The 18,329-nt window shown below is 53.4% G+C and overlaps 1 protein-coding gene across 1 annotated transcript in view; it reads left to right on the top strand.

Annotated features, from left to right (window-relative positions):
- The first annotated feature begins 235 nt into the window (after positions 1-235).
- Positions 236-18,329, top strand: part of LOC113957019 (heparan sulfate glucosamine 3-O-sulfotransferase 3A1-like) — a 33,772-nt gene continuing 15,678 nt past the window's right edge. Inside the window, exon 1 of the mRNA XM_027664134.1 lies at positions 236-795. Coding sequence (XP_027519935.1) covers positions 236-795 — 560 coding nt within the window. The remainder of the gene's footprint in view (positions 796-18,329) is intronic.

Raw genomic sequence — 18,329 nt, 5'->3', positions numbered from 1 at the left:
CCCCCGGAGCGGCAGCGGGGGCGGCTCCGCGCTCCCCCCAAACCCGCCCCCGCGCCCCCCTTTTCCTCCCCTCGGGGGGATGCCCCCCTGAAGCGCGGCCGCGGCGGGTCCCCCGCGCAGGGGATGCGGCAGCTCGCAGCCCCCCGGCCCCGCGGAGCGCAGCGCGGAGGGGCCGCGCCGGGGGGCGGCCGCGGAGCATGGCCAGGGCCCGGCCCGGCCGCCGCCTCGGGGTAGCATGGCCGTGAGCGCGGCGGCCCCCCCCGCCGCCGAGCCGCTGCCCCGCAGCATCTTCAAGAAGTTCCTGGTGATGCTCTGCTCCTTGCTCATGTCCCTCTACGTCTTCTACTGCCTGGCCGACCGCTGCCAGACGCTGCCCGGGCCCATCATCGCCGCGGGCGCCGCCTCGGAGGAGGAGGAGGGCGGCGGCGGAGGGTTGCTGGGGGGCTCGGCCGAGCTGCCCCCCTGGCAGGCGGCAGCGGCGCGGCGCAAGCGGCTCCCGCAGCGGCTGAAGCAGCGGCGGCGAAAGCAGGAGGCGGCGCCGGGCGCGGAGGTGCCGGGCGGGGGCGGCGGGAGCCGGGCCGGCGGCTCGGGCGGCGGGGGAGGCACGGCCGGCACCCTGACCCTGCTGCTGGGCGAGGGCAGCAAGCGGCTGCCGCAGGCCATCATCATCGGCGTCAAGAAAGGGGGGACGCGGGCGCTGCTGGAGTTCCTGCGGGTGCACCCCGACGTGCGCGCCGTGGGCGCAGAGCCCCACTTCTTCGACCGCAACTACGAGCGGGGACTCGCCTGGTACAGGTACGGGACGGGCCGGGGATGGGGCCGGGGCCGGGAATGGGGATGGGGCCGTGGCCGAGCCGGCAGTGCCCCCCGCTGGCCGCCCTGACCCGCCGCCCACCCGCGGCTCCCGGACCCGCAGCCCTGTCCCCGCTCCGCAAACCCCTCGCCGATCCTTTTCTCATCCCCCGATCCTCCCCGCCTCGCCCCCCCACCTCAGCTCCCGTGCCCGTTCCCCAGTTCCTCGGGCACGCTTCCCCCCCCAGCTCCTCGCTCCACCCGTCCTCCCGTCCCCGCTCCCAAATCGCCCAGCCCGTCTCTCCCCGCATTCCCCTCCCGAGGGCTCTCCGCCACCCCATCCCTGAATTCCCCGACTCTCCTCTCCCTGCCCAGCGCACCCCCAGCCTTCCCGCCCCATGCAGGGTCCCTCCGGGGGTGCCCCCCTGCAGCCCGGGGGTGTACCCCGCACACAATGGGAAGAGCAGTGGATGCCCCATCGCCCTGGGGATGCACAGGGATGCCGAGGCAGAGGTAACCTCCTCCCGGCGAGGAGCACGGCCCCCCCAACGTCTTGCTGCTCCCCTACTTTTCTCAGGGCAGGGGGCCTTTACAAAACCTGTCAGGGTGGCTCATCCTGACTCCCATCCGAGCCGCCCCGCAGCCCCGGCTGCCTCCCCTTGCAAACCATCGCATCGTCACCTCCCACAACCCCCAGCCCAGCGATGCAGCCGTTAGAAGCCTCTTTCCTGTAGTCAGTGCGGAGAAAAAAACCTGCTTCCCATGTAAATATTCCAGCATCCCAATAATGAGTAACCAAAAATGCCAGTTCCAGGAGCGTGACCCCACGCGCTCACCTTGCCTGAGAAATGAGCAAAAAGGTAGACGGGGTTCAGCTTTCAGTAAATTTGTGTTGCTTTAAACAAAATGAAAGGTGCCCCTTTTCGAACGAGCCAGTAAATGTTTAAGCCGAGAAGGTTCTCACTGATGTTGTTTAGATGTTTTCCTTGTGTGCTTTAAAGTTACGAGAGCAGCGTCTCCTGGCAGATTCCTGTGGAAGGGATTGGTTGGGGTGGGGGCGACACTGCTCTTTCTCGGAGTGTGTCTGTGTTTGTGGCTTTCTTGAATGAACAAGCGAAAAGGAGAGGGCTTCGAGTACCCCTGGAGCTTGTTTTACTTTGGTGTTAAGCCCAGCTATTATCAGAGAGGAGATGATGATTTTGGCTCAGCTTGTGGTGACGGTATTGAAATGTGGAGTAGGATAGTACTGACAGTCCGAGTGTTTATATAAAAGTCTTAACACGTGGAAGGGATGAGCTTCCCTGTGTATCCGCCGGTGTCAGGAACACGGCGGGTTTCTGCAGGCAGCAGAGAGTGTGGGTTCTCCGAGAAGAAAGATTTCCTTTCGTGTGGGCTGAAGCTGTCTACAGAATTATATTTTTAGTCTGTGCTTATCCAATTTCCACATGCTGACCCTGTAGCAGAGAGGAAACGTTAAAAACGAATCTGAAAAACCTCAAGAACTCTAATCAAGCCTTGACTTTGAAAAATAAACACATGGCTGTGGGGTGGCATCTACTGCAATTTATGGTGGATATGCAGAAAAGCTCATTTATCAAAGATGCTCTCGAAGCCTTGAGGAGCAGATGGCAGTGGGATAGACCCGCTTCTGGAAGCAGTCCCTGAGCGAGGAGTGCAGACCTAGACAGAGGAGGAGCCACAGGCACTTAGGGCATAGTACAGCCCTTGATGTAGGGGATTTAATTTTCCAGAGGTTTGGTCTTGCTCTTGCAGCTCTTACTCACTGGAGGTGCTGTCCCGAGCGCTCTTTGTGTAATCATTATGTTTTAGCAGTTGGCACATGAGCTGCAGTTTGTTTGTTCTGGTATTTGATGTACTGAGTTTCATCTTTTTTTTTTTTTTTTTTTTTTATTAGCCCTGTGGAGGCTGAAGTACAGTGAATTCTTTGTGTGAGATTATTCCTTTGAGACCTAATCTTGCTGGCTTTGCTTGTATGAGTAATCTTTACTAACACACGGGGTCCCGGTGCCGTGGCAGAGCCGCGGTGTCAGCTCGCTGGTCACCGGTTACCAGCCTGTTAGAAATACTCACTTAAAAAACTCCCCGTGTCTCTCCACGGGTCTGCTGTGATCTTTGAGGAGGGTTCAGTGCCGGGGAAATGGCCACATGTTTGCCAGGGGTCCCGATTCCTTATCTCTGGCATCAGAGGCTTAGGTTTCACGTGCACTGCTGTTTCCCAGCAGTCAGACTAAACAGCATCGTTACAAGGTATAAACACTTGGGTTGGCTTTCAGCGCTCGCAGGAAGCAGCGGGGAGAGAGCCCTGTCCCAGGGAACAAAAACCTGGTGGCTGTTGCAGCGACTCAGGCTTGTGGCTTGGAAGATCCATCCACCCTCTGCGGCTGATGCCGCTGTCACCGGAGCGTGGAGGTGGGCTGTCACTAGGATGCCACACCAGGACCATGGCAGGGGGACTGTAGGGTTTTGGGCATGAGGGGGACCATGGTTCCTCCTGGAAACAAAAGAGCAACTTCAGCAGCAGCTGCTGTGAGGATGGAGGAACTGGCTGAGCTGTGGCTGCAGCAGGAGGGTGATGCTCCTGGAGCAGCAGGTCAGCTGGTGGTACCTGTAGGGCAGAGGCTCGTGAGGCACAGGCTTGGTGACAGCAAGTGGTGTCACCTACTGGGTTGCCACACAGTACATGGAAGCAGTATCCATTAAATCGAGTGGAATAACGGCTCGGCTCTTTCAGCCCTGGGTAAGGGGCAACTGTCCTGCCGAGGGGCTGACTTTATAAAAACCATCTGAGGGGTTTAATTTGGTGAGTGTGACACCTCCGTGTGTGGGTTGAATGTCAAGGGGAGTTGTGAGTGCCGAAAGGAGCTTTCTCTGGTTTGGGTTTGTGAGTCCCCTCTCCATATGGGGACAAAAGGAGGGAGGGGACAGCCCACAATGCTCGCATTGACTTCAGCGCCGAGATCGCTGCTGCAGCCCTGAACAAGGCTATTGAGCTGACAGAGTTCAATAGCAGGTGAGCACGGGCTTTAACAGAGTTCAACTGCCATCCCCCACCCCAACACGGCTGTACAGCCTGGGGAAAACTCCCAAGAACACGGGGTGATCCAGTCATGTAAAAGAAATGTCTGGATTAAAAGAAAATATCTGTGTTTGCGGGTGATACTGCAAATCTGGCTGGTTCCCTCTGATCCTTTGTTAGTCTCGCGCTGATTGAGCTGCCTGTTGGAATGTCATTATACTGTCAGTCACCCCAGGAACATTTATTTCGTGTGTTTTAATCTCCCTGCCTCTGTAGCACCGATGCCAATTTCACTAGAGCGAAGCCAAGCTAATGTCATTAGATCACACTCGATCCAGGGGAAGATGAAAGATGATTCAAAGTTACCCCATCAGGCTGGGAGTTTAAGTATTGCTCCTCCCTGATGCTTCCAGAGCTGGGGAGTTCTGGCTCCTAATTAATGTACTCTTGGGGTTTTTCTCCGAGGCTTTCTTTTTTTTTTTTTTTCTTGCTTCTTTGTAATCTAGGCAGGCACTGATGTTTCTGAGTCAAAGGGAACAGAGAACATCTCAGTTGCTGAAGAGGTCTGGGATGGAGGAAAGGAGGTTTGTTGGGAGGGGATGTGCTTACAGCAGCTGTGAGCAGCTGCATCCCTCCGTGTGCCATTTCCCATCCTCTGTGCCTCAAATCTGGGTGAAATCAGAGCTGGGGATGGAGGAGTCAGGCCACTCCTGCAGCAATGGATGGCCTGGAGGTCCTGGGGGTTTGAGGTCACCATAATTCAGCAGCACAGTCTGTGAGTGCTGTGTAAGCATGGGAAGGAGGGTGGGAGTGTAGGCAGGGTGGGCAGGAGCGCATGGATGATGCCGGGGGGATGTCAGGGCAGTGAGTACAATTTGTGGAAGGTGGAGCAGGACCAGGTGGCCATAGGGAGGAAAGACCTTGTCAAACCCCCTGGCCTAAGGGACATGCTGTAGAGTAGTTGCCTTTAAGTGATCATCTCTCCACCTTTCTCCAGCCATCCTTGCTGCCTCTGCAAGAAACACCAGGTCTTTGCCTGTGTTCAGGCCCACAACGTGGCTTGTGCTGTTGGACATGGAGTTTGAGTCAGTTTGGGTTTTTCACTCCCTGTTTGTCTGCACACCTGCCTGTAGGAACGTCTGGTTTAGCAGCACCTTCTCCTTGCCCTGGGAACATCTCACCTCCCAAACACATCTGAATTACTAATAGCTTCAAGTGCAGCCTGCAGCAATTTCTCTGGAAATTGCAGCCTTGGACAGCAACACGCTGAAGAGGATCAAGGCCCTTGTTTATTTATTAGCTGTGTAATCAGACACCTCCCATACTGAGCTCCCAGGGCCAGGTGCTGTATAAAAAGGGAATAAAAGGTGGTCTTGGCCCCAAAGCACAGGTAATTCACTGTAAACAACTGCTGGAGATGGGCTGAGCCTGGCACAGAGAGTGTGTGCCTTGGTTGGGTAGTGTGGGCAAGGAAACATTGGAGATGGAGGATGAGGTGGGTTTATGGGTGTTTGAAGGGACATCTCTTTGCTGGGGAAGAGCAAGGGGGAGAAGGAGCATGTTGGAAATGCTGATGAGATCAGGGTTGAGGTCATTGAGACTGTATGAGACAGTAACTGGTTCTGGTGCTCATGTGCTTTGCCACTGCCTTTGTGAGTGATCTGGGCTTGGACACTCCAAAGACACTTGGACACTTCAGTAAAGATCTGAAATAGTTTGAGGGTTGACTGGGGAGATGTCTTGGCCTGCCTCAGTTTGCCCATCTGTAAAGTGGGAGGGAAGTCACTGCCCTGTGCAGGGGTGGAACAGCAGCGTTGTGGCCCTGTGGCACCTCACCTCACACAGGGGGGAGGAGGTGTATGGAGTCTGAGCTTGTTGGGCTGTGCTGTGGGTTAAATAACACCCAAAGCAGGTGAACCCTACCAGAGCTGCTGGCAGAGGTCCTGCAGCCTTGGCATGGCTTTGGCTGGCTGTCCTCTCACTGTGAGGTGCAGTGGACCTGTAGTGGACCATCCAGGGATGGCACTGTCCAGGCACATGCTCCTCACAAGATCTACCTGCAAAGACCTGGGGTGGTCTCTTCCCCCTCTTACTCCTTCAAAAGACCCCAAAGGGGTTATTATTTTTGGTAATTCTTTTAAGCTTTTTGCATCTCTATGTATCCCTTCTGTTTTCTGTTATTGGATAAATTTGAATCCAGGGTTTGTGTTTGTTTCTAATGATGGAATGAGCTCCTGAGTTGGCATATTAGGAGAAGTCAATCACATTCCCATTAGAAGGCATCAAAATGAGTACTTGGGATTTTATTGAACTCTTCTCTCCAGGTCCTGGGGTTTCCATGGGGATATATATTAGGGAGGTTCAGAAGTCAACAGACCCATCCTCCTTTTCAGTACTGCTTCACACCCTTGTCCCCGGAGGGGATCAGCACCTTCCCCATCCACTCCATGGCTCTGCCTGAGCCTGGGGTGCTGGGAAGTGGGGCTCCCCTGGCCCTGCCTGCTGAGCAATCATGAAAATATGGCCTCGACTGTCCAAGATGTTGTCAGTAAAATTCCCAGAGCCGGCTCTTGTGGAAAGCAGCACAAAGCTCCAGCTGGCTGGGGCAGGAGCCCATTTATGGCAAAAATTGGGATACACTTGAGAGAAGCAGCTTAAACCACTAGTCCCCCTTTAAGGCCGGATTTTGCAAATCCTCACCTATGCACATAAGCCTGTCCTGCTGCCAGGCTGTGCTGCCTTCGGGGGGTGGGGGGCTCCTGGGAAGTCATTATATGGAGTCTGGGGTCCAGGGCCATGCTCTGGCCATGCCATCACCACCAGTATGTCTGTTCAACACAGCCCAGCTAGGATTTCACCCCGACCTTTTGAAGTCTATAATAAGAGCAGTTAGGTCTGGGGAGGGGGAAGGGAGCTGGTGCCTTTCCAAAGAGTTCAGAGCGAACAACAAGTGATCAGAAAACCTGAGAATAACCCCCCATGAGCCCCCCTCATCAACATAGACATTGAAACTCCTGAGCTGCTAATTATGCTTTTCCCCTGGAGAATCCTGAGGTAACCCAAGCTGCTTTTGCAGGGAAGCAGCAGAGGCTGGTGAGAGGCAGCAGGGGCGGGTGTTGTGGCCATAAATCTTGGCAAATTCTCTTTATGTGCAGGTATTACGGGAGGGAAGTGGATTAGGTTGCAGTTAAAGTCGTGTAGCTGGAGTTGGATACCGGGGTCTTACCCCGTTCCAAAGCCCCATGTGGGGCAGTGGGGGTGTTCATTCAGGCTCTGGGGGCATCCCAGGGACTGTGACAGCAGCTGGTGGTTTTGCCTGTCTCCTGCATAACCCACCCCCCAGGAAATTCAGGCTTTGATGGTTTGGAGTTAAACATATTCAGCTCCAAACTGTGCCCACCTGAGCCCCGTGGCTGCTGAGGGCTGCGAGAGCAGGACGGTGACCGCAGTGAGAATATAAATAGAGTTGCTCGAGGAAGTGAATTATCCTTGGCATTTCTTTCATCAAACGATGTGATTCTGCAGGAGGAAATCTTTCAGCAAAAGAAATCGCCGGTTCCCTTCGTGCACGGCAAGACCATCCTTCTTCCTTCCTGGAAGTGAGGAGATTCATTACGTGCTCTTTCTGTTGCAACACCATCTGTTGCAGAGACATAAAGATCCCTGCTCAAACTCCCCCAGGCTCGAGGCTGCTGCTGAGTATGTCTCTGGTGGGAGATGGAGGAGAAACTTCCCATCACTGCCCCGGGGGGAGCTTTGGAAGCCTTGTGTGGTTGTTTTCCCCACGGCCGAGCAGCTGTGCCCAAACATCGCATAAGAAATTCCCACTGGGGCAATTCCAGGCATCTGGACACCTTCCTTGCACCAATCCCTGCAGTTTTTGGATGCCAGCACAGCAGCTTCAGCAGAATCCTGCCTGGCTCCCAGCTGTGGGAGATGGAGCAGCCTCCCCTGTTACAGCTGTACCCATTGACTCCAGTTCCTGTTGGCTGGAAACTGGGATGTAAACAGTCAGATCAGGACACAACTGCCCTTCCCACATTCCCTGGGGAGAGATGTTCAGGTTCAAGCACAACATCACAACGGGAAGCTGGCTATTTATTTATTTATTTTCATATATCTCTCTTTAGTGGGGTTGTTTTTTTGCTGAAAATCCCAAAAAGCCAGGCTGATGTTTTTCTGCCATCGCCCATTGGAAGAGGGCTCCCTCCCACAGCCTGTGCTCTCTGAGGAAGCCTTTTATGGAAAATTATCAAATCCAATAGTATTGCTTTCCATGTTTATCCCTGGTTTACGTGGGTCTGTGTGCTCACATCTGCAGCTTTGGGCTCTCAGTGTTGTGTTTTGTCATTACTCTTTCACTTCTGCTTTCATGGTCTTGTAACATTGAGCATCTTTTGACATTATTTAAGCACTCTTGCACTGTCTGAACTGGAATGTTTGGAAAGCCCAATCTGAGAGAAGTCCCCAAGCATTGGCATGTTCCAGCTCAGTAAAACAAGTGAGGAAATGTGGATTTCCCACCTGGGGGAACCTCTGTGTCCTGACCCCTCCAGTGCAGGGTTAGCAAGTGAAAGGCAGGAGATGCAGTACCCAGGAGAGGTGGTGTGCAGGGAGCAAAGGAGGTGCCTGGCTCAGCTGAGACCCCCAAAACATGCTCCAGATCAGTGACCCCACACTGCTGATGTGCTTCAAGCCTTTGTAATGTCCAGCAACTGGACATGCTGCTTTCCCCATTTTGCATCTGGACTTTGCCTCCATAGTTGTTCCCTTGGTTGGCAATTTGCTCCTTAAATCCCTTTGGTTTCCAGCACTGCTGGAGTCCAGGTTGGACCTTGCCAAGTTTTGTTTAACCCTCAGGAAGAAGCTGTTTTGGAGGACCCTGGGTCTCCTGGTGCAGCAAGGAACAGCTTTCCCCTGCTCCTGGGTGACCTGTGCCCGTGTTCCCCAGGCCTGGATGGGGGAGCAGAGTGTTATCCTGGGTGCAATTATTGTTGTGCCATTAACACACTGGGATTTGCACAGGTAAAACTGGTGATGGCAGGAGTGGGGGAGATCTCCCTCCTCTGAGACACAAGTGCTGGGTCAGAGGCCTTATCTCTGGTGTTCCTCACTTCCCAAAACCTCCCTGGTAGGGGATGTTGGCAGAGCCAGGGCACAGCTGTGGGTCTGGCAGATGGTCCCTGGGTTAGTGCCGTGCCATGGCCATCGGCAGTATTGGTGGAATGTTGGATGCTCCGCTCTGCCAGTGGGGAAACAGGCAGAAGAGCACATGTGGGCAAGACTGAGCACATGAGACCTCTTGTCCTGTACCTCCAGCTGCTGCTGCTCTCCTCTGACTGTGGCAGGAAGGGAGGCTGGCTGGTACAAGCATCAGCTGTGGGTGTTCAGCGTGTGCTGAGCTTCACCAGCCCTATCCCCCTGGTACTGCTCTGCAACAACTGCTGCAGGATGTTCCTCAACCTGTTCCTGCTGCTGAAGGTCAGGAAAAGTTCCCCTGACTCCTCTCACACGGGTTGAGGGTGCTAATCCCCCTGTCTGGGCTAACTTCCAGCTCAGGTAGTTCTAGTCTCTGCCCCTAAAAATTCAATCTGCAGTTTGAGCTGGCTCCAATCATCTTTGTTCCCTGTCCACAGACCTGCTGGGCACTGTGCTGCTGGCACAGACCCACCACAGAGCTCAGGGTGGTTGGCTTTTGATGGCTGGGAAGTGGTTGTTTCTAAAAGATAATTTGAGGTTTTTCTCTGTGCAAAAGCTGCATGTCACAGCAAGGCATAAAGCGAATGTTGTGCAATAACCCTGCCCCCTTGCACTGCTGAACTCTGCTGTGTGAATTATGAGTATTTACCCATAAATGTTTACCTGGTATTCAGCAGTCTTGTACCTGTGTGATAAAGGTTGTTAGTGCCTCCATCATCCCTAAAGGAGGAGAAAAACAGAAAAGGCAAATCTCACTGCCTGCAGCAGGCAGAGCACGGGCAGTGACATGCAGAGCCGGGCCAGAGGAGTGTGGTTTGGGGTTGACAGCTGGTGCAGACACCTCCTGTGCAGGGCTTGGGAAGCCTTGGCTTCTGTGTGTTGTTTCCACCAGCACCTGGCTGCCCTGTGTGCCCTGTCCCAGCCAGCTTCCCCAACAGGGCAAGGCCACACAGAGGAAGAGGAGGAGGAAGATGCTGAGCACAGGCACGTGTGCACTTTGCACCATGGTCTGGGTAATCTGGGTATAAATGTCCATCAAACCCTTGCTCCCTGTCAGCTCTAGTGCTGAAGAGCCTGGATGTGTGTGAACTGTGTCAGTTCAAAGAAAAAAAAGATATATCACTTACAGGCTGGTGAGAGCTGGGTAAGCACAGCTGAACTTTCTGAAACATCCCTTCAGATTTATGGGCTTCCAGGATATCCAAGGCTGCTCCTCTGTGCCATGGCAGCAGGGTTGGCAGTGACCTGTGGGCTGGGCTGCTGCAGCCCCGCCAGGACCAACATTTGCTTTGCAAACATTTGGAGTGGTTTGAAGTCCAACTGCTGCCCTGACTCTTCATTCCTGCCCATCTGCTGGAGGGGTTTGCTGCCTGGATGGAGGGCACAAGCCCCAGTCCTCTGCCCTGTGCAAACCTGGCCGGGTTTAAGGGCTGACTTTCTGAGCCAGGACAGAAAGACCCAGTCTATGGGTGAATGGCTGGGAGACAATGTGTGTTCCAGGGAAGATGCCATGGGAATGCTGCATTGCCTGGTCCCACTCCCTGTGGCAGGAGGTCCGTTTCACAGCAAAGAGGTGAAGGTGTGGAAGCCCAGATTTTAAACAGACTGAACAAACTGTTTCTTGCCCAGCTGCTCAGTTGGACCCTCCTTGGGCAGGAGGTGGGATTTTGTTGTGCACCTGCAGTGACAGGAGAGCTGAGCTCCTGAGGACATCATGGCCCTGACAGCACGTGCTGCCCATGTCCTGTGTCATCCAGGGCAGCTGAGGAGGGTTTGGGACACACTCAGCTGGCTGGGTGGTGGTGAGCAAGGACCTGTTCTGTCCCATGCCTCAGTTTCCCCATCTGTGAAATGGGTTTATGCTGATGAGCTACTCACAGAACATTAAGCTCATTGCTTCCCCTGGGACACATATTGTCTCCCAGCCATTCATGCCCACCCATGGACTGCATTTTTTTGTGCTTGCTCAGAATGTCAGCCCTTAAACCCAGCCAGCTTTGCAGCCAGTGGGCAACAGGATCTGTCCCTCCAGCATCACCCTCTCTGGGCTATGTTTGCTCCAACCACAGGCAGGTGCAGAAGATGCCCAGAGGGCTGGATATGGAGTCACATCGGGTTGAAATCTTGTTCCCACATGCCCGGGGTGTGATCCCTGCTCAGCCCAGCACAGGCACCAGATGCAGGGCAGAGGTGCTCAGCCCCAGAACCGCCTTCGTAACAAGTCATGGTGATGCTCTGCCTGCTCCTGGCCCTGCCACCCTCCCTCCCAGCACCAGCAAACCCTCTGGAAGAGCCTCCGAAAGAATTTAGTAGGACACACAGTCAGTCAGCCCGGGAGGCTCCGGAGGGGCCGGGCTGGGGAAGGAGTGCCCCGCCTGACCCAGATGCCGCGCTCAGCAGTTAATTGAGTTTGACCGTGTGCAGTGCCCCGGCTCGGGGTCAGCACAGCCTGCCCGGCCGCCGGGGCTGCTCTGTTTGCTATGGCACAGATTGAGCTCTGCCCTCCCCACCCGGGGGGTCGTGGCCCTCTGTCACAGCCCGGGGACCCGCTGCCCCCAGGGTGTGATGCGGCGGGGCGGGTGAGCCGAGCTCGGAGCGCTGGGTTTGGAGTTTACAGCTTCGTCTGCTCGGTGCTTCCTAATTGCACTTGAGTTGTTCGGCCAAGTGACAGCGAACTGCCGGCTCACAGCTGATGCCTGCATGTGTCCCCGTGCCTGGTGCTCCCGTCCCTGCAGCCTGGCTGTTCAGGGGACTTTATGACAGTAAAATCCAGTATTTATTGCCCTCCCCTGCAGTCTGCCCCACAATAGAGGCAGGAGGAAGAAACTGGTTGCTTCCTCATCACCTCCTGCCTCTGCCAGGCCGTGTGGTGAGGCAGCAGCTCACTGGACCCTCTGGAGCCAGGCACCAGCATCACCCACAGTTTCCTGCTGCAGGAGAAGCCATGGACTTGATTTATCCATTGAGATCCACCACCTTTCCCAAGAAAGATGCAAACACCTCTGGATCCTTTGGTGTATGAGAAATATGCTATCACAGCACTGGAATTTTAAATTACTATTACTTTTTGGACAATATAATCATCTCCCCTGCACATCCTCCTGCTGTTTTCTCAGCTATGTCCCAACCCTGCTCTCATTCAGAAGTTGCCTGGGCTTGGTCACATTGTAGCCCTGGGAAGGTAGATGGGAAAGGCATCAGGGGTGGTGACTGCAGAGGCGAGGAAGGAATTTGGGTGTGTTTCCTCTGGTTTAAAATTATGAGCGACTCTGGATTTTATTAAAGCCCTCAAAGCAGCACTTGGTTTTGTTGGTCAAATCAGGCTGCCCAGTAAAAGCTGCTGTGAGCCCACACCCAGATGAAGAAGCCTAAGGTGGGGTGACCTGCAGGGCTGTGCTCAACTCTGGCTGCTCCTGTGGGTTTTCTTGGCCATCACCCCTCTGGGGACATGTGGGGGTGAGTGGGGTGGAGGAGTTTGGACCCAGACTGGAGCCCACTGGGTGTTCCAGCAGGGCAGGAACATGTATCCTGCTTCTCCCCTCCATCCCTGGGAGCTTCTGCTGAATAACCTGTGGTCAGCCCAGGGTGGGTGCCCTGGTGGGTCTGGCCTCTGGTCATGGCCACCTTGTTGCTGGGAGCCAACTCTAGCAGAAATTTTCTTTTTCCTTACACATCCCCAGGATAATGCCAGATTTATCAGACCAGTGAGATTTGCACCAGCAGCTGAGCCAGCTCTCGTGGGAGTCTGTCTGTCTGTCTGGGAGGGCTGTGCTCTTGCCTGCCTGCTGCTGCTGGGATTGCCTGATGTAGGGAATGCATTTAGGGGTTGTTTGACCTCCTGGCTTCTGAACATGATCAGCCAAGGGGTCCAGAGGAAGCTCTGTCCTGTCTGTTCTCCTAGGCCAGGCATTAAATGACCAGCACACCCTAGGAAGGGAAGTCCAGTGTTCACTGAAAGCCATCCCATGCTCTCCTCAGGGAGAGGGCACCTGCCACACCTCCTGAGACAGTCCCACTCCTGCCCTGACCAGCCTTGCCCAACCAACTCCAAGCCCAGAGTCATAAAACAGATTCCAACAGGATCCTGGGCATGAGGAGAAGGGAGAGAGCTGGGTACTCTCCCACCCTCTTCTCCTTTCGGGCACCAGCAATGGGCAGTGCCACAGCCACCAGGCACATCCCTGGCTCTGGGACTCAGTGGGGAAAGAGTCAGGAGGGAGCTTTGGGCGGTGATTAATGGCCTGAGCCGTGGCAGGGCCATGGGTCAAGAAGGCCCAATTATTTCCTGGTGATATTCCTGCTGGAGGGGGTGATAAGCCAACGTGGCAGATACAGATCCACCTGTGCCCCCCAGCTTTGGAGCAAAGCGAGAGCAGGGACAATGGGGACACTCCCTGAGCCCTGCTCACACTCTCCACAGAAGGACTTGGAGACACAAGCCTGTGGGTCACCCCAACATTGCTGACTCAGGCGTGGCCCCCCCTCAGCAGAGATTTCCAGGAATGCCGTCCTTAACATCTCCCGCCAGGCAAATCAGAGCCATCATATGGTTAGGGAAAAATTGGATTTGCCTTGTAATCTAATCAATGTTAAATAACGGTAATTCTGACTCCAAGCTCCGTGTTTAAAGTGCTGTTGGTCTCTGGGGTTCATTGGAGTTATTTAATCTAATGAAATCCCCATTACTGTCTCATGAGGGGGCACCACGGGGGTGTCTGAAGGAAAGCAGTGGTTAAAGAATTGGCAGTCAGGGCCAAATATCCAGTGGGGGGAAGGGGCTGAGTGCAGGAACTTGAAGGTTTCACCTGGCAGTGACCTGAGCTCTTTGGCTGCATCGTTCTCACTGTCATTGCTCAAGACGTGGGGGGGGTGAGCACATGTCCAAGTTACTCCCATCACCTCCCTGAGCAGGCTGGATCACACCAGTGCCACCTTTTCCCTTTTCCTGGCCCAAACAGGGGTTATGGTTTTTAACCCCTCTCAGTACTCCAGCCTGCAGCACACTTGCTTATGCTTCCTCCACTGTGTTGCTCTCGGTGCTGCCTCTCCCTGCTCTGGGCCCAGCTGTATTGTCTACTGGATTTTCATGGAATCACAGAATGTTTTGGGTTGAAAGGGACCTTACAGACCCTCTCATTCCAACCCCCTGCCATGGGCAGGGACACCTTCCACTAGACCAGGTTGCTTAATCCCCCATCCAGCCTGGCCCTGAACACTGACAGGTATTTAAGATGTTTTCCCCAAAACCCGCTGTAATTTTTTTTCATTTGCATTAAGCACTTTTCCCTAATCTCCTTTTCAGAGGGAGGTAGGACCTGCTGCAGGTCACATTTCCCATGCTGGCTTTGTGACAATCCCTGGGCCCCCACTCGATTACATCACAGCAGAGCCCTATCGAGCCAGTTGCTTTCCTACACGCTGAGCTCATTGTGTTCAAATATCTTGGAATTCTATCAGCAGCAGGCAGGGACTCTGCTGCTGTCAAATACCAGCACTGCTGCATCCCGTGTGCTGGGGAGTGTTCCTTCCCCCGAAGCGCGTGCTCCAGTTTCCCATTGTTATTTCTTTAATAAGACCGATACTTTGTACAGCACTCATTTGCTGCTAAAATTAGAGTTATTAGAGCAATAAGTAACAATTACCTTCAGAGCAAGGTGGAGTAGAAGCCCAGTGGGATGATACACCAAAGGAGGGGGAATCAAACCTGCCTTTTGGGAGCAAATGCCCGTGACCTGCAGCATCACGCTGGAGCAGCTTTGTGGGGGCAGCTGGAATAGCTGTCAGGGGTGCCCAGCATCCTCTGGAGGAAGGATTACACCCATGGGTCCTGGGAGAGGACACATCTGGCTTGATGTTTGTGGATAATGGGAATGAGGAGTTGTGGCTCTGCACGTGCCGCTGAGTTATCTTGGGACATCCTCTGAGCATCCCATCCCCAAGGACCGGCCACTTTCCTCGAAAACCATCTCCATGCTGGAAAAGAAAATAAAAAAGGAACATGTTTGGTAATCTAATCATGTAAAGTGCTCCTAAAATCACGTCTGCGCTGCACAGCAGCGTGCCAGAGGTCTCTGGAGGAGCAGCGAGAATGAGGTGCAGAGAGATGGGGCAAGGGAGGGATTTCTGGAGGGGGAGGGCAAGACGTGCCAGGGGACCAGTCTGAGAGCCCCTCTGTGACCACAGCCCTGCCAGCACTGCAGGGCACCAGCCCTCACGCCAAGAGGGGCAGCACTCCGTCCCCAGTGCACCAGAGCCCTGGCACGGGTCCCCTCAGCAGCTGGAGATGCCCCACGTGCTAAGCAGTGCCCCACACGGTAACAAGGAGCTCAGGAGCCAGCCCTGGCGAGGGACAGTCCCCACGGGCGGTGCCTCAGCGCCAGCCGGGGTGTCTGTGCTCATTATGCACGTCCCTTTCACGCCGCCTTCATTATTCGCGTGCTATCCAGTGCCATTAAGATATCAAGTTCATTTAGGTACATCCACATTGGCAGTTTAATTATGTCTGGGTGCTACTCTGTATTTTATTCATGGACTATCTGGGGGCGGTTGTCAAACACAAGACCAGGAGATAAAGGTTCGGTGGCTGCAGAATGCTAATGTCCTGCTGGTTCCCTTTTGACAAATACACATGCCAGTTATTACCAGACTGATTATTTCATTCATTAACACCGCATACATCAGCTCCCTTCACCCAGTATTATTGTATACATTCATCTTTTCATAAACAATTACCTGACAAGGTTGGGAAAGGCAAGTACTGGGGAATTAATGCTCTGCTGGGAAGTTCCTGGCGTGGGTTAGTAACAAGGTGCTGGGGGGAGTGTGGGATCCCCTGTTAGCGTGATGGCTTCATTAATCAAATTAGGGACAATAGCATGTCACATGGGTGCCATGTTTCCCAACAATGCTGAACCCGTTTGCTTTGTGCTGGGGGCTCAGTGGATGGGGCTCCCTGTCCAGTTTGTGGTGATGGGAGGGGCATGAAATGAAAGCCAGGGGACCCAGTGAGAAGGCTTGGAAAGCAGCCTGACCATGAACTGTGTTTCTACTATTATTATTATTATTTTATTGTTGTTATTATTATCATGAGGAACAGTTGTACAGAAACAGATTCTTTGATGATTTTTCTGCCTTTTTTTCCAGCTTCCTCATACTGCTTTCCCTGAGCTGGAACCCTCCACAGTAAGATTAGAAGTGGTGGTAGGAATGATTTAGGACATCATGAACATGCAACGAGCTGGGGAACAAAACCCCCTCCTGGGTCTTCTTTCTACAGTTTTTAACTGTAAAAGGCTGATGATGGAGGAAAAAAAAAAAAGTACAGGGAGATGTGAAGAGTAACCAAACTCATGAAATAAGGGATTCCTGCAGTGGTGGAATCCACTGGGGAGGACCAGAGGCACTGCTCGCCCGGCTGGAGGTCACTCACAGCCTGGATCTGCCAGGAGCAGCATCCTCCAGCATGTGCTGTCCAGCATAAACCCCTGTGGAAGGAATCAGAACCACTCTCAGTGGCTCCCTTGAACACACAGCCCACGTGGTTTCAGTGTTGGGTTCGTCCCTTATTTATTTCTTTAAATACTTTGTACCCTCAACTGTTTCCACCGGCAGCCTCGCTCCCTCCTTGCTCCCTCCAACACAGAGAAAGAGCAGCTGTGGGAGGCCACCAACACAGCCAGAATCAATTCAGCTTTTCACTCAAGCAGGCACTCTCAGAAAGTACTGCTGCAGGGGTCACACTGCTGCACTGCTCCAGCGCAGGATTTGCAAACTAAATAAAAGATCCAAGTGAGCTCTAAGTGCCCAACTCGCTTAGGCCCCTCTGGAGAAAGCCCCACTGGAATAACTAAGAAGCTTTCACAGTGTGTTTGCAGAAGCATTAATCCTTGTTGCTATCTCCACGAGTCTCTTTGATCCCACTGCAAAGTCTTCATCTCCGGGGTCCTGTCTGGGCTTTCCAAAGTGGCTTAAGAGAAGAAATCTCACTGCTCCTTGGGAGACCTGGGCTCCCAAGGCACAGAATCCTTTCCCAAAGCCCTCCATGGCTCTCCATGTTGTGATGGAGAGATCACAGCATGCCAGGAGTGCCACTGGTGCTGCTGCCCTCCAAGGTGAGCCCCCACCACAGAGCGATGGCCAACTGTTGAGGTGGGCCACGGTGTCAGCATGGATTTGAAATCCCTGCTGCGATACAGAGTATCAGCATGGGCTTAGCCAGTTCTTCCTGCATTTTCTTACATATTCCCAGGGGAACACAATTAAAGGGGGAACACAATGAAAGAGGGAACACACTCAGGCTGAGTTTTCTCCTCTTTGGGGATGCTGAGAAATGAAGGGTGAAGGAGGGTTGATCTTGCTAAGCAGGGCAGCCCTGGAAAAGGAGAGGCTGGAGGTCATCTTCAGGAGCTGATCTGAAACCCCAACCCATGCCAGTGCAGTGCTGAGTGAGGAAGAGGAATAATAATTGACCTGGATCTAAATGACTCAAATTGACTCATGAAGCTGAGGTCACTAATTGGGGTTTTTTTCATCCGTTCACATTTTGGAGACGACTTTTCTTTCTTTTTTTTTTTTTTCTTTTTTTTTAATTATTATTATTTTTCCATTATTAAGCTGTATTCACTCCTAACAACCTCAGAGTCATGCTGATGTCCAAGCCACAGCCTCCACATCCCCCCAGCCTCCCCCCCGTGCAGCATCGTGAAGGTGAGCGTGGCACAAACCTACAGAGCAGCCAGGCCCGTATCATTTACTCATGAAATTCAGATCTGCTATCAACTAAAACTTCCTGAAACATGTCAGATGACTCTGATGCCAGGTTAGACACTGATGCATTCCCTGGAATTGCTGAGCACAGGAAAGAGCTCTTGATGCACGACCTTGTGAGCGGTGACTGAACTCCCTGTGCAGACTGTGGGGCTGGAGGGGCCTGTGCTCTGTGCAGCTCCTTCAGCAACAGCCCCTGCCTTGCCCACAACTTGCAAATTAGGCCAGGAAGAATCTTTTGAAGCTTTCTATTTTCTGGAGACTTTTGCCCTCTTTGCACTTCACTGCTTTGCTCCAGGAATGAAAGTAGGGAGCCCTTTCCCAGCCATTAAAGTTTCATTTAGCAAAAGGACAAAGAATTGGCACGGGAAGGATGAAGAATCACTGCAAGGGTAAACTTGTGTGACTCTATGTATTTTAGATCATAGCCTGAGGTCAGGCTCCCTTTCTTGTAATACAGATGGAGGATTTTTTGGCCTTGCAGCAGGAGGAAATGTGTAGTGATATATAAAGAAGGCACTTCTCAGCATAATTT

The sequence above is a fragment of the Corapipo altera genome, unplaced genomic scaffold, assembly GCF_003945725.1.
Source record: "Corapipo altera isolate COAL_440 unplaced genomic scaffold, ASM394572v1 122, whole genome shotgun sequence".
Taxonomy (NCBI): Eukaryota; Metazoa; Chordata; class Aves; order Passeriformes; family Pipridae; genus Corapipo; species Corapipo altera.
The sequence above is the reverse complement of the archived record's forward strand: the minus strand, read 5'-3'. Positions and strand labels throughout refer to the sequence as shown.